The sequence below is a fragment of the Scomber japonicus genome, chromosome 5, assembly GCF_027409825.1.
Source record: "Scomber japonicus isolate fScoJap1 chromosome 5, fScoJap1.pri, whole genome shotgun sequence".
NCBI classification, from domain to species: Eukaryota; Metazoa; Chordata; class Actinopteri; order Scombriformes; family Scombridae; genus Scomber; species Scomber japonicus.
This window is the reverse complement of record NC_070582.1, coordinates 21,386,496-21,401,680: the sequence shown is the minus strand read 5'-3', so window position 1 is coordinate 21,401,680 and position 15,185 is coordinate 21,386,496. Positions and strand designations below refer to the sequence as shown.

General features: G+C 40.6%; 1 protein-coding gene across 3 annotated transcripts; it reads left to right on the top strand.

Annotated features, from left to right (window-relative positions):
- Nucleotides 1-585: 585 nt before the first annotated feature.
- Nucleotides 586-14,403, top strand: LOC128358540 (ras association domain-containing protein 8). Of its 3 annotated transcripts, none has more exons than XM_053318866.1 (6): nucleotides 586-893; nucleotides 7,068-7,270; nucleotides 8,701-9,491; nucleotides 9,732-9,929; nucleotides 10,370-10,514; nucleotides 12,295-14,403. In XM_053318866.1, exons 2-6 carry the CDS (start codon nucleotides 7,168-7,170, stop codon nucleotides 12,414-12,416), a joined length of 1,359 nt encoding a protein of 452 aa, XP_053174841.1. In that variant the 5' UTR covers nucleotides 586-893; nucleotides 7,068-7,167; the 3' UTR covers nucleotides 12,417-14,403. The 3 variants fall into 3 exon arrangements, with proteins under 3 accessions (XP_053174841.1, XP_053174840.1, XP_053174839.1); XM_053318865.1 differs by having other exon boundaries at nucleotides 8,701-9,497; nucleotides 10,370-10,508; XM_053318864.1 differs by having other exon boundaries at nucleotides 8,701-9,497.
- Nucleotides 14,404-15,185: the final 782 nt, after the last annotated feature.

The following is a 15,185-nucleotide window of genomic DNA, read 5'->3' as shown; positions in this document are numbered from 1 at the left end:
ATAAAAGACCTTTATTTACAAAGGAAACTGAGTTACGTGCAATCTCAATTTGGTAAATGATGTTTGAGGAGTTCCTTTTAGAAATGAGACCAGACACTTGTGTTTTATTTAGAATAGTTTATATGTTTATGCTGATGATGAAAAATAAAAACATAAAGTCATTCAAATTCAATCAAATACATGATTAAATCTTGAAAGAAAATGAGCAGGGCACAACTCACACTAACTACCAAGTGGCACAGCTGGTCACAAGAGCTCAACAAACAATGAATTGAATGGATTTGAAGTTTAGAAGGTGATGTTCTTCAAAATACATCTGTGCGTGGATTGCGTGCAGATGTAAGAAGACCACACCTTGCTCAGATTCCTATCTAACAATAGGTGTGTCTTATTTAAGTGGAGACCTCCTCGGTACTCATATGAGTCTGTCTGGTCCCATTCTTCTGTTAAAATGTTCTGGATGCGTAAAAGTTGGCTGTAGGTAGCCTCCCCCCTCAGAGTGTATTGCAGCTTTAAACAGTCCACAATGCCTTGCGGTGTCCCAGTTCCAATGCGATGTATTTACCAGAAGGAGTAATGAAACGGGGAGAGGGGCATTTTCCGCAGCTTATTGGTGAGACCGCAAAAGACTAGCGCACGGAGAGGAGAGACACAAACTTTCGTACAGTCATCCAAAACGTTAATTATCCATCTTTTTAAAGGCGTCTGTTGCCTTTTTATCCAGTTTTCGCCCAGCTGCCAAACGTTATATTGTCGCAATTCGTTGGAAGTGATTTACAGGGCAATGGTGAAGAAGGATACATTTTGCGGAATTTTCGCCTTTACGCACGTTTCTCATCTAAACTTCACTTCGGATTGGGAGCAGTGAGTTGAATCGTCTTTGCATCTCGAAGGTAATACCATTACACGGTACTAATTATAGCAGAATGCGTCGCAGTTGAGCCTGCTGTAATTGTGAGGCTGAGATAACGGAAACATTTGTGTAGTAGAGTAGTTGGTCTACTCTGTGAGCTCACTGCAGCCCATTATCGCCATTTCTCCAGCCTCGTCCCCCCCACACAATAATAATAGGCACAATACAGTTGTATGTCAATGGGTACTCCTGTGTTAAGTGTTTCAGAACCTTTTAGTGCAGACACAACAAACTTGTATTGCTTTTAAATCAAGTATAAGTGAGACATTTGTAAGCATTTGATGTGTTTTGAATTTGATTAAGACTTTATTACCTTGCATTATCATCTTACCTGGCGTTAATATTCTGTAGAACATTCACTTTAAGAAGTTGCTTGGACACTGCTGCCTCTCATCAGGTTCAGCATTGTCTGTAAATATAAGACACTTTCATGGTCTCAACAGATCTTTACTCATCATAACATCATCTAAATATGAAACCCCTTTAATCTCATTTAAGTCTACTTATAAGCATACAGCAGGTGTAGTAGAACCAACCTGTAGAGTTGATGCATTCATCCTGGGTTTCAGGTATATCCCATAGCCATACACTCTGATCTGACTACTTCAGTTTAGATATAGAATCATATCATTCTTAGGTCTTTGCTGCATAGACAGGAATCACAGCATGACAAAGACCAGAATGCAAAGAGCTACCTGCAGACTGGAAAAATAAATAAGTTTGGAGGCTTTTTGTGTGTCGCTGCCAGCCACTGCTATAACACCATCACAGCTCTATAAATGCTATATGCAAGAGTGTTATTCAGCACCAGATGATGTTTTACAAACAGCTGTTACATGTAAACCTTAGCCAGAGGCCTCTTGCTGCCCTGCTGTGTTGCTGCTGCGCCTCTGCTCCCCCTGTGCAGGAGCCCGCTGCCTGCCCCACTGGCTCTTCAAAGCTGGCTAGGGAGCACTGAATATGGCAAGGAAACAAAGGCAGCATTATTGCTGGCCAAACGTGCCGTCCAGATGTTCAAGATGCTGCCACCCAAAAGGGGGAGGCCGCTCCAGCGCCTAATAGTTTAATATCAGCCAGGCAGAGAGAGATGGGGGGGGGGGCTCCAGGCCAGGGTCCATTGGAGAGCTTACAGAAGCTGAGGGTGTCTGTAGCGTGACTAGTTATGGCTTTAATCCCAAACACCTCAATCTTCAGATTGGAGCAAGAGCTGAAACTTGCAATCAATTTAGAATAAAAGTGCTCAGATGCATCTGGGAAGTGCTTATTCTTGCTTTGGTTGTTTTCTTAGATTACCCCATCGGATTTTATGTTATTCGAGTTCATTTTGTTTTGTTGATGTTTGTAAAATACTATAGTTTGAATAAAAATCTGTCTAACATAGTTTTCCCACAATTACATCTACTTCCTTCTCATTTAAAAATCTAGAATCAGTCAATATATCAGTACATTATATCTCAAACTTAACTGCTGGACACAAGAGGTGTCCTACTTCAATGAAAAGTCCATTCTCACTGTTTATGCCCTGGAGGCTTCAAATTTCCACATCACATTTATGTAAATTGAATACTGGACCCAAAGATTGGCCCCAAACTAAGACTTTAAAGTGCTGTCAATCTTCTCATCTAAGTCTCATCAAGAAAGAAAACTATTTTTGATATATATTTGATGTCACAAATCAGGCTTCTAGGTACACTACTTAAGCTCTGCACATTCAACTTAAACATCCAACTCAGGTGACAATAAGCAAAATTCATTTTTGGGTAGAGGGGAAATGTAAGTAATTTTGCAACCATCTGTTATCTTCCTAATAAAGAGGTGGTAGAGTGTCATATTTAATTTCTCAGGAAATAAGACATAGACATTGTGCACAGGAGTGGCTTTTAGAGATTTCAGGGAAAATAGGAAACATCAATGTATGGATTGGCCATTTCATTTGTGCAGAATGTTGGAAGCAAGTTAGCTGATTTTGCGATAGTTCTCCAGTATAAAAACACTACATGTTTGCTGCAGTGTGTAGAAGTGTCATTGCATAGCTGGAGCCTGATTCACAGCCATCAAGATCACAGAGCAGAGGGACCCATAGCTTTCTTATCTTGTAGTCACGGCCTGTTGCATTCTCACAGCTCAGGAATGTATACCCTGGACGTTATCAGTTTTTACTCTACAGGATCAAGGCCTGTCTCTGGCAACAGTCTTTGCCATGCTCTGTAATGTTTACAATTCACAGAGGGTATTATAAACAGGCCAGGCTGGCATATTTGGGATGAGGAACTTCCTTATCAGGTTCTCACTGCAAGACTCTTTACTTTTAACCACAATGGTTCCGTCCGGTCTGCATGGCTCACATAAATGGTATACTATTGCCACCCAATATGCCCTATTCTGGGTTACAGCACTTGATGACACTCTGAAGGAATACAGAAGAAGGGTAAAGAGATTTCTGCAGTTTGTTCCGCCCCACACAACACCAGCGCCTCCACAATAAACCAGCGCCTGTCCTTGTGCTCACAGAGCTCTGTCTCACAACAGATCTGTTACCAATTACAGCAGAGTATAAATTGCTAGTAATCACATGTTGCGCTACAGGAAGTTACATTTGAATTAAAGTTTGGTTAGCAATAGGCAAGAGGTTTTAAGCACTGGAACAGGAATGCTGTCACTCCAGTCTGTAAGAAATACCCCATTGTCTTTAATTAACAGCAGCGTGGGTTAGTTTTGCATGTCAGAAACGCTGTGTAATTAATTAGCTACTAGGGTTTAAATGCATTCAAACTTACAATGCCTAAAACTTGGCTGCATTGTTTTTCTATATTAATAAACAATAGTTAGGAATAAAGGTGTAACATTGTCTATTTGTGGAGCTAGTACTTCTCATTTTGGTTAAGTATCTGCCGCACCTGCTTTCTCCTGAGCTGAGCTTACTCATGGTTTTGTTTTAATGTTATAATTTCCCATTTTTGTTTTGTTAAAATTCCCTCTTCAGCAAACTGTTAAACCGCACAATACTCAAAGCCAGTTTATGATGCTTGATAGAATGTAAATCCCCAAAAGAGGCAGGACCAGATTTAAGCTCCTACAGTAAAAAACTCCTACGTTATTTCTTCATGGAGTATGATAAAGTAGTGTGTTGGTTGTGATGAAACACCCACAGGAGCATATGGTAGGTTGTTTACACCAGCAGCCAGCTGAAGCCTTTTCCCTGCCAACTCGGCATCCTCCTGTAGGCCTGGAGAACTGTCATCAGCAGCAGGACAGGCAGGCTGCTCAGTGCTGCTCACACACCTCACTGCGCAGGAAGGAATTCATCTTGAGTCAACACTACTCAACCAGCACCAAAGTGAAACAAATGTGCTCTCTAGAGTCATGAGGGCTTGAGGTTTTGCAGCAGTTGATCATCTCTCAACTGAATACAAATAGATTTCATAGGAATTTAAGCCATGTTCTGTCTCGTGAAATGCTTCTCTGGCACAACACGGACTGCACAAATCAGGGAGCGGGCATCTCCCCAGGCTGCAGCTTTGACAGGCCAGAGGAATGGAGCTAGCAGAGCTCAGGATGGCACTCTGCCCCACACTGCTGCGCCTGTATCATCGGTTGGGTATTCTGGATTAATGTTAATGAATATAAATGTTACAAGTCTGGACCAGAGCAGCTGACATTTAGAAATGCCCCACTGAATCTTCTCATGCTCATGCAAAGACAAGGCATTGAATCAGCTTATTTCATATTTACTTAACATTAAAGTGTTGGGAGGGTGTTTTAACAGTACCTTTTTGTTTTTTTTGTCTCTTTTTGATTAAAAATAACAACTACTGAAACTTTTCTTAGTGCCAGTACATTTGTACAGAATTCTGTTCAGCAGTTTTTGTAAATCCCTCTGATTCAGATGGCTTTAAGGGTTATTATTGTAGGTAGCTTTTTTTTGTAGGTTTTTCACTTTACCCTTCCCCCTCCACTGTATCCAAACCCTCTCCCTGGCTGATCCCCTACGCCTGCTTTGCATCAAGGCCTCTTTGGTCCCTATTACTGTTTCCACAGCCCTCTGGAAAAAGGGTTAAACAAACCGGTGACAGTGTTTTGGGTCAGTCTCACAGCTTTCTTGTGAGTGACTGTTTTCCTGTTCCCTTCCATCCTTCAGCCTTTTAATGCCATATAAGGGCAGTCTCAATAAAAGACAAAAGCACTTCCCAACCAGCTGTGAATACGCCAAGAACAGAGCGTTCAAAAGCCAGGCCACAGACAAATGACACTTGTGTACATATAAATGCAAATGTGTGTAATTTAAATACAAAATGAGACACAAATCCAGTCCATTCATGCACATAACCCTCCCTCAGATCCTCTTCCTCCATACACCTGTCTGTCCCCTCCGCCGTCTCACCACTATGTCTCTGGAATTCATTACCACCCCAACTCAGAAACATTGATTCATTCCCCCATTTCAAATCACAACTCAAGACACAGCTGTTTAAAACTGCCCATTGCTCTGTCACTTTTATATTGTCTTTATTTTTATATTTTATTTGTATTGTTGCTTCTTTTTAATGTGTTTTTAATTTCTGTAACTCTGTACGGTGTCCTTGAGTGCCAAGAAAGTCGCCTTTAAATAAAATGTATTATTATTATTATTATTATTATTATTATTATTATAACTCACACTTCATCTGAACACGTAAATCTCTGACACCTGCCAAATTTTGCTGCTTAGTAGTGCTGTGATGATTTGTTGATTCATTGGTTAGACAATTGATTGAAAGTTAATCAGCAACACTTGATAATCTATTAACCTTTTAATCACTTAAAAGCAAAAATGACTAATATTTGATTGTTTCATCCTTCAATGATGCTGATTTTCAGAGTAAGTTAAACAAAGTCATTTGAATATGACATCTTGGGCTTTGTTAACTTGTGCCACTTTTTCTATAAAGTAAACCTTTAATCCCCCAACTGAAGTACTCAATATATTAACTAATCATTAGCTTATGATCCATTTGTTATCTAACCTTACAAATGTTACCTTGCAGTGCTGCTTAAAGTCTTCACCATATTTAGAAAAGCAGTGGTTGGCGGGTAGGACAGGCTGGTCTGGGTGACTTTGTGAATGTGGATAGGGACTATGAAACAAATGTGCTCTAGAGTCAGGGCGGGGGAGATGGGGGAGATGGGGGAGGTGTAATTGGTGGGGGGAATGGCGAACAAAAGGACCTTTTGACTGAGTAGTGTAGGTGCAGTGAAGGTTAGATCCATGAAGAGAGATACAGATCTGGAGAGATGCCATTCATTCTCCCCCGGCACAATGTCCTTGAAGAACATTTTGAAGGATCCCTAGATGGGTTTTTCAGGTACTGTGTTATACTGGTAGTTAACCTCTCCTTCACACATTTAATATGTTCTTTGTAAATCTGATAATGTTAGTAACCAATTCACATTTGTATTTCTGCACAGATCCACATGTGAATTATTTAAATTGCACCCATAATATGATCAATGGCTTTTATATCAAGCTTCGTGTAGTCACACAAGCTTTAAATTTAGACAGTATTTTTCATTATCATAGTATTGACTGCTCTTATGAGATTTTGGGGATTGATGTATACTGTAGGCCTCTTAATTCAATTACGTATGTCACAGAAAAATGGCATCAAAAACAAAACCTCACTTAACTTCTTTGTGTTATGATCCTGTCCAGCTCGTGCGTCTTTGGTTTTTTTTTTAAATGTAACATTCCTTCTCTGTTTCACTCTCTGTTCCTGTCTAGTCCTGGTTACTGAGTCAATCTTCCTGCTCAGTCTTCACTGCTTCCATGCATTTCTCTATACAAAAGCAGGAACTCAGTTTGGGAATGTCTGTTGGCAGTCTCTTCCTGCACCCCCAACAGACATGTACCTATTCATAGAGAAGCACAAAACAACAGTATAATGGCCAGCTGGTCCTGGCATGCCTCGTTGGCCGTATGAGCTATCCTTTTACCTTTTAAGCAATTCTAAAATAGCCTAATCATACCTTGTATTAAATAATATATCATCACAGGCGGAACTGTTTGCATCTTATGTCTCCTCAGATTTTATTCTTTCAGGGAACAGATCATTACAACCCTGGCCTCAAGCACATCCTGACTAACTGTTTCCTGTTTTCCCTTGTGTTTCCTCCGCAGAGAAGTAGCCAGAGGGCCTTCAGCTGCCCTGCACCACTGGAGCCTTTCAAGAATGTCGGGGCCAACACATCACAACAGGCCTCCTCACTTCTGACCCAACATGGAGCTCAAGGTCTGGGTGGATGGAGTCCAGAGGGTCGTCTGTGGGGTCACCGAGGCAACCACCTGCCAGGAAGTGGTGATTGCTCTGGCTCAGGCCATAGGTAAATCATGCTGTACAAGAAATCCACAAACGCACACCTGCGATACAAGCTGTCATCGGGCTTGTTGGGATTTTTCTGCTGAGTTAATGTATTTTTGATTTCCCTGTGAGGTGAAATGAGAGATAATTATTAAGTTATTATGTCCTTGTTATTTTAAAATGTTGGAAACTGATATTTCCTGAGCTGAGTTGACTAAGAGTGTCATGTACTCAACTAATGTTTACTCTTTTAAAAAAGTTTGTCTCACTCATGGAGAGCCGATGGATGTCAGACACAGCAACTGTTCAGAAAATATGCAGATGATCCAGGCTCTTATTGCACTTTATGAAACCCCAGCGCAGCGTGGCTTTCATGCTCAGCTCAGTGTTGCCATACCCACAACAACAAATCTTGTTCAAAATAGTTACAGCCTGATGTTGATGTTCACCACACACAACAGGACAAACTGCTTATGTAAAATTCTCTCTCTCCCATGTAATGCTTTTTAAGTTAAAAAAAAACATGATTAATACTATTAAATTGCACTGACCATGTCTGCTAGTTTACATTGTATTCACACAAAGTAATCTTTGCACATTTTCTTCACACTTGGAGAACTTGAAAGTCCAGGAAAAGCCTTTGAATCAAGGCTTTTCATCAACCCTCAGCTGTAATCTGGCTGTAAGGCTTTCCAAAATGCCAAACTACTTGTTGTTAACGGAAAAGAAATCTCTATGAAGTAACTATTTGAGTCCCCTGCCTACATGTTATGCCCCTGCTGAGATACAGTGGGACATAGTCAGAGGCTTTATTGGTATTTTCTTGGGATCTACAGCCTCCTCCCTGTCCCATATGGCTCCGTGAGGAACGGGGGCACTTGAGCAGACTGTATTGACATCACTTCCCACAAAAGGAGGGTGGGAGGAGGGAAAGTCTGACTCATCCTTGGTTCTCCTGCCAAGCTGAGAAAGCAGCACAACTGAGCCCCCTCCTCTGCCTTTCCTTTTCCTATTAAAAACATATACACTGTGTTAAGTGATCAGACACCAATATTGATTTGGTACTTTGGCATTTTACAAGTGGTTCAAATGTTTCTGTCTCCACAGTACTACAAGTGTTTTGCTTAGGTTTTCTTTAAATGGCAGTAGGCAATTTAATTTTTATAAGCATCAAATGAAAAGTAAAGTGAAAGGGCTGCTTACAGTGTCAAACTCAATGAGAAATAACACTCAAACACTGGAAATCTCTGCAGCTTTTAGTCACTTTTAGCAGAGGATGAGCATTACGATTCTCATCTTACTTATAAAATCACTGCTGCCTGTCTCCAGCAGCCCAACTCAGAAAACCTGTTTGACACTGGACTTTCAGTTGTGCTTTATTATATACTTGTATAAAAACTAGAGTAAAAAATGTAAGTTATTGAGTACCTTCTGCTCTTGTGCTATTCACAGGTCGCACTGGGAGATACACTCTTGTAGAAAAATGGCGAGACACTGAGCGTCACCTAGCCCCTCATGAGAGCCCTGTTGCTTCTCTCAACACATGGGGCCAGTATGCTGGTGACGTCCAGCTGATCTTGCACCGCACAGGCCCTTCCTTGACTGAACGGCCCCCCTCAGAAGGACCTCCTCTCAGGGGCCCTGAACGTGGGCTGCATCGGCAGAGCCTCCCTCCCCTTGCAAAGCTTCGGCATCCCAATGATCGCTCCCTCCGCCGCCGCGAGCCGCGTCGCAAGTCTCTCACATTCACCGGTGCACCCAGAGGTCTCAGGGAGATACTGGGTGGAGGACGGGTTGGAGAGGCAGAAGCCAAACGAAGACTTCTGGGAAACAGTGGAAATCACCACCATGCAGGAGCAGCCATTGGGTCTGCATCCCCTGGCCTGTGGGCCTGTCGCATGGAGGATTTGGTTAGACTGGTCGGTCTACAGAGAGAGACTCTGAATGTCCTGGAGAAGAAGCTGGGAGCTTATGAGGCTGAGCTCCAGGCCTGGGCCGAGGGGCGAGGAGGGCGAGGCTTAGGGTGCGGTGGGGACCCAGGTGGAGGTGGAGGGCTGATAGACGAGATACTGAGGCTGGAGAAGCACCTCAGGAAGAACGAGGTGGAGATGGAGGAGGAGGAGTTTTGGGCCACTGAGCTGCAGATTGAGATAGAGAGTGAGAGACAGCTGGAGGAAAGGCTGCAGGAGCTACGTGGTCGTCTGCAGGACTGTGAGCTAGAGATTGAAGAGAAGCTGGAAATGGTACAGGTGTGCTATCTGTGGGAGATTTTTTTGGGATAATTGATTTAATAAATGTATTCTAGTAGCAAGCTTTCAGAAATGATTAAAATAACCAGCTTAGAATTAAAGAATATGATTTTTTTCTTCAAATCTTTTTTATCATGTTAAACTAAGAGCCCTCTCTCTAGTTTTGTTATTCCATGTATATTTAAGCATGTGGCTTCCTTCTTTTTCCTTAACTGTTTCTCTTTGTCCCATCAGGGTATAGAGGCAGGTCTGGAAGAAGAGCGGCTGCAAAGGGAGCGACAGGAGACACAGTGGGTCAGTGAGGTAGAGGCTCAGGCTCAGGTCCACAGGGTCAAAACTGAGCTTAAAGCCCAGGAGAGACAGGCTGTCCAGCTGGAGAGCAGCTGTAGAGCTGTGGACCGGTCACTAGTACAAAGCAGCAAGAAACTACAGGTGAGACATATGTATGTATGTATGTATGTTTTTTTCCAGAGTGATATAACAACATACTGCTGTAAGATGATGTACTGAAACCACCCATCAGGAAGAATGTGTTCATTCAGAACCCTTCCTGTCCATCTGAATTGTTACTGACTGTGATTCTGAATCATTATCAGTAACAAAAAAAATAGCAAATACATTTTATTTCTCAAACAATTTAGTCAAATAATGCTCTGTAAAATTCAGAAATGAAGTCTGTTTATGTGGGATTTTCAACATACTGATCTGAGAAATGGGTTTATAATGTTGCAAGTGTCTAGACATCAAAATGCTCAAACACAGCAATGTGGCTTAATTTAACATATAAGTGTAGAATTAATCAATCTTTCTTGTGACTGGCGATGCTTTACTGTTTCCTGAACATCATCGCTATTGGTGCTGTTTCATTGAAGGACATGCAGCATGAGCTGGAGCAGCTGACCAAGGAGTTGAGGCAAGTTAACCTGCAGCAGTTTATCAAGCAAACCGGCACCAAAGTCACAGTGCTGCCAGCTGAACCCACTGAGGATGAAAGCACCAGCAATACTCATGGTATAGGTAATTTCATTTTGCTATTACATATTTAATAGGTCATTTTTGCAACTTCGTAATACAGCTGATCCTAAGATATTCTAATGTATAAATTGTGAACCCTTTGCCACAGAACATGCTGTAAGCATAGTTATAAGTATTGTTATATATACCCAGGTATCTCCTGCTGTTAATATAAATGTCAAATAGGGTACTGACCTTGTTCATATGATGTAGCCTGGGAGAAAAGGGTCAGTTAACTCCAACTGATAAAAAGTGGTCTGACCCAAGACAGGCATTATAATGTAAGAGTATGTCAGAGTGCAAGCAGTTTGAGGATAAATGGTGCTCTAATGTTGCCTTTCGCACAGGCAACATATTAATTATTTTTATTTAAGTGCATTAAGTGTCTATGAATCTGTCTGTGCTTGAGTCAATTCATGCTGTTCCATCAAGGTGCTTATTATTATTCCACCTTATGTCTTGACAGCTTGCTGAGTGAAAATGACTCAGCTCACTCACTATGTGTACAGTATGTGTGAGTATGTGTCTGAGAGAGACACTTGCATAGAGAAAAATGAGGGGTGTGGGGTGAGCAGAGAGATCAGTGTTAGTTTTTACCCACTCCAGTGGCAATCATAGTTTCCATGCCAGCAGCTGCCTGGATACAGACTGACTTGGTTGGCACCCATTAATTCACCCTACTTTCTCCATTCTTCCTTTACTCCTTCCATCATATTGTCCCTCTATCACATGCTGAGTAGTTTCTGTGGTGGACTCATTTGAGCAACGTTCTGCCATCCTACAGCAGAATGGTGGGGAGCAGATTACATAAACTAAGAGCACTACATAATAAAGTAGTCGCAATCCAAATATGGTCCGTTAATATCAACTACCAACCAGCTATATTAAAAACTTAACAGAAATATATCATATTATAGTAATACAGATTGACCTGGGATATCACCGGCTTGTTGATTGAAGCATGAAGCTGAATGAGAAAATTTCAACAACAAACAAAGAAAGGCAGAAAACCTAAATACACATGTTTTTAAAATACGCCTCCACACAGAAATAAACATATAAACTTGTAAAACTGAGGTTTTCAATGTGGGCATTAAATTTAACCTCTATTTTAAGGCCAGGCCATAAAACAGGGGTTTCCTTTAATTTAATAACAAGAGTTGCTAAACTGAAGGAAATCCATTTGTAGTGTCTAACTGTTGCATATTGCAATATTTGTTGCACTCTTCTCCACTCTATTGAATGAACTGCATGGTTTTGTGACACATATGGAAAACTAGTGGGACTGCACCTATGGGACAGTGATGGTGAAATGGTTTGATCAATTTTGGAAGAAATCTTTAATAGAAAACAGTCTTCAGTTGTACAGCTCACCCTACTAAGAGCCCAGATATTTTTCTTCCTGCATGACATGTACTTCATCATTACATCGTTTGGAGCTGTAAGTCTCTTTATTACACTTCATGGTAATGGTTTTCAATTATGAAGAGTAATGAGTGTTCATGTCCTTCTAGTAACCTTCCATTGTGTGTGTGTGTGTGTGTGTGTGTGTGTGTGTGTGTGTGTGTGTGTGTGTGTGTGTGTGTGTGTGTGTGTGGTTTTATCAGCAAGAGATTTTCTGTGTGGTCATAAAATTCACTGCATTGGCTGATTCTTTAGCTAGCTCTGTGCTGCCCCCTAGTGGCACAATATGAGGGCTATCATGTAACATGAGTTTTTTTAAGACACATGCCACAATTGAACAAACTGTGTTGTTCTCATTTTAACTTTTTTTGTCTCTCAGATTTAGTTCCCCTGTCTGGCTCACTGAAGCGTCCCGTGTCCTTGCACCCTATGTCCGGTCACCTTCGGGTCCTCCACAGCCCTCTCAGCTCTGGCCTGAACCCAGAGGGGATCTACGTTTGAGGCTCTGTTACACATGTCTGCTTGGAGGGAACACAGAAGAACTCGTTTCTCTCTAGAGCCCATTTGTAAGTGGATATCTTGGTACAGGATACCTCAGTAGCACACCACTATGCACTGTTGTCTCAGTTAACTGAAGGCAACCATGAGTATGAAAGCCTGCAGTGAAGGAACAATGCTGATCTTTGAACAGAAGTCTTGAAGTGCTTGGTGTGAATGGAAGATGATGTGAAGTTATGGCGTGAAGAAAAGCACGGCAGTGCCACCATGTTTCATGGTCTCTAAACATGCTAGGATTTTCTAAACATCAGGCTGTCATGGACTTCCTTTATAAACATATCCACTTAATGTACTTTTACTTTCACTTTAGTACCTGCAGAATGATTTGTATTGTTTTCTCACTTGCATCATGATTCAAAACGATGGCTCTTTGAACAGTATCCTTGGGATTCTGGTTTGTGAATCTATACATTTCATCCATGAAAACATTTATAATTCTGCCATGAATACACTTTACCAAGCATAATGACTGGTTCTTATGTAAGAAATGAAGGATCCACTTGTGTCTATAATAAAACTATAACTATAGAGTCTATCATTTTGTAAATCAGAATCTATTCTCATAGCTCTGACTTTCTTTTTATGTTAAAACTATGCACAAATGGTTGATAGTTTTGTTACTGAAGAATGTTACTGTCTGTATGTACCAAAATGACATATTGTTAATATGTTTTCTTACTTTTTAGCATTATTTAGTGAATTATTATGTTTTATTACAAAGTGGTTACAGATACAGAAATGCAGTGTCCTCATTCCGGCAGTAGTATCTGCAAAATGAAAGTGTTAGTTTTCCACATAAACTGTTTTTTCTTTTTTTGTGTGTGAAGATGACATCCTATATTTTTTGCCAATTTGATTGTGCTTGTTTTGCTCTTAGGATCAGTGGCCAAAGATTAGCAGGTCTTATTGCATGATTGTGCTGTGAATATAGCCATATCTTGATGTGCAGAGCACCCACAGTACAGTAAATCAGTTTTTAGTAGAATCTAAAAATGATGGCATGTAATATTACAATGGATTGCTACAGTTACTGTGAGTATGAGTGAATGTGAGTAAATCAGTGATTAAAGGGACGTCTGTGTGTGTGTCCTTGTGTGTCTGTGTCTGTTCAGTCATAGAAAGCCAAGGTGTGAATCCCTTTTTAGATTGTAGTTCAGCTGCTAATCACAGCAAAGTGCCTTTATATTCGTTCAGCAGTTGGTGTATTTAAATAATGTACAGTAAAGCTTTAGTAGAGACATTGAAACAATGATCATAGTCAGTTTAGATCATATGTTATAAGCTGTGTTAGTACCACATTGCTGCACAGAGAGAAATGGCAATAGGATGGCAACAAAGAGGATACTTAATTTTTATGTCAGTACTTTGTAGAAATGGAAAGAACATTATTGACAGTGCTTTCCACTTTGCTACTGTATTATTGTCACCATAATACTGTGTGCTGTAAAATGCATTGTCATTTAATCTGATTGATCTCCTGTCATGCACACATACTGTATACTGTAGTTGCCAGTTTAGATCAGTACTGTTGTCCAGGAATAAATAGATGGTTGGTGTTATACAAAAGGGAGGTCCACCTTGTCACAGTTGCTATGTACAAAACACACAAACACATTATCACTACAGTGTGTCTCTCTGCTTTTTAGTTTAATGAGAGTTTTTAAATTCGACAGTTTAAACTAGATCTTGAAAGTTTAATGGTCTACAAATTATGGTGGATTTTCCCTTTAAGAAATCACTTGTGTGCATTTACCACCCTGGGACGAGATGTAGCTATGGTCACTGTTTACAACTGTATATGTTCTAGAGAACTGTAAGATGTCAACTGTACATACCTGTTTCTATTTCTTCTTGCCTTAATATACTGCAAAGTGTTGACAGATGTATGGCTGTAACTGGCTGCTGATATGACATGGATTGCATGATTCAATAAACCATCTGACAAAATTTGATGTGTCACAACTGGTGCACGTGCTGACTGTTTTTTCTGTGGATGTAAATGAGAGGGAATTTATAGTGTTGTTCAGTAATGTGCTCTAAATGTCTATCAAGCTTTTGGCCAATAGATGGAGACATTTGCTTGGTAATAGTGGAAGTATTGGCTTCCAACATGGCTGGAAAAGAAGCACTTTTTCTCACAGAAAAATGAAATAAATGTTTTCAACACAAATGCATAATCATCTTAAAGAACAACCGATGGCTTTATCGAACGGTTACAACAAGACGGTATATCTGATCATATAAACCAATAAATACTTTAGCTTAACCTCTCACTGTATAGATAACCAGAATTTGAAGCCAAAAAACTGAAGTATAAAAGCCTGAAATGGAGCTGCACCTTAAGGCAACATACATGTTTATTTAAAACCTTGAAGGGTATAAATTGGCAACAATTTGACGTCTGCGTTGCCAAGATAATTAGAAAACATCAAATCAGGTACTGGATCATCAGGGGTGGTGTAATTACTCATAGAGATTCAAATGATATAGCAATAAGCCAAAATGGCAACAACAAAGCTTGGGCTAGATCCTGCTCTAAGCTTTTGACAAGTCGGGAGGAGGCCCCTTGTTTTTCATCAGCCTGCAGAGACTGTGGGTAATCTCACTCCATCATCCTTTTATCACATGACATTTGTTTAAAGCCTTGGCTTACTGTACATTCCTCTGCTTTGACCTGTCAGCTGATTAGAGCTTTAGTAACAATATACAGTA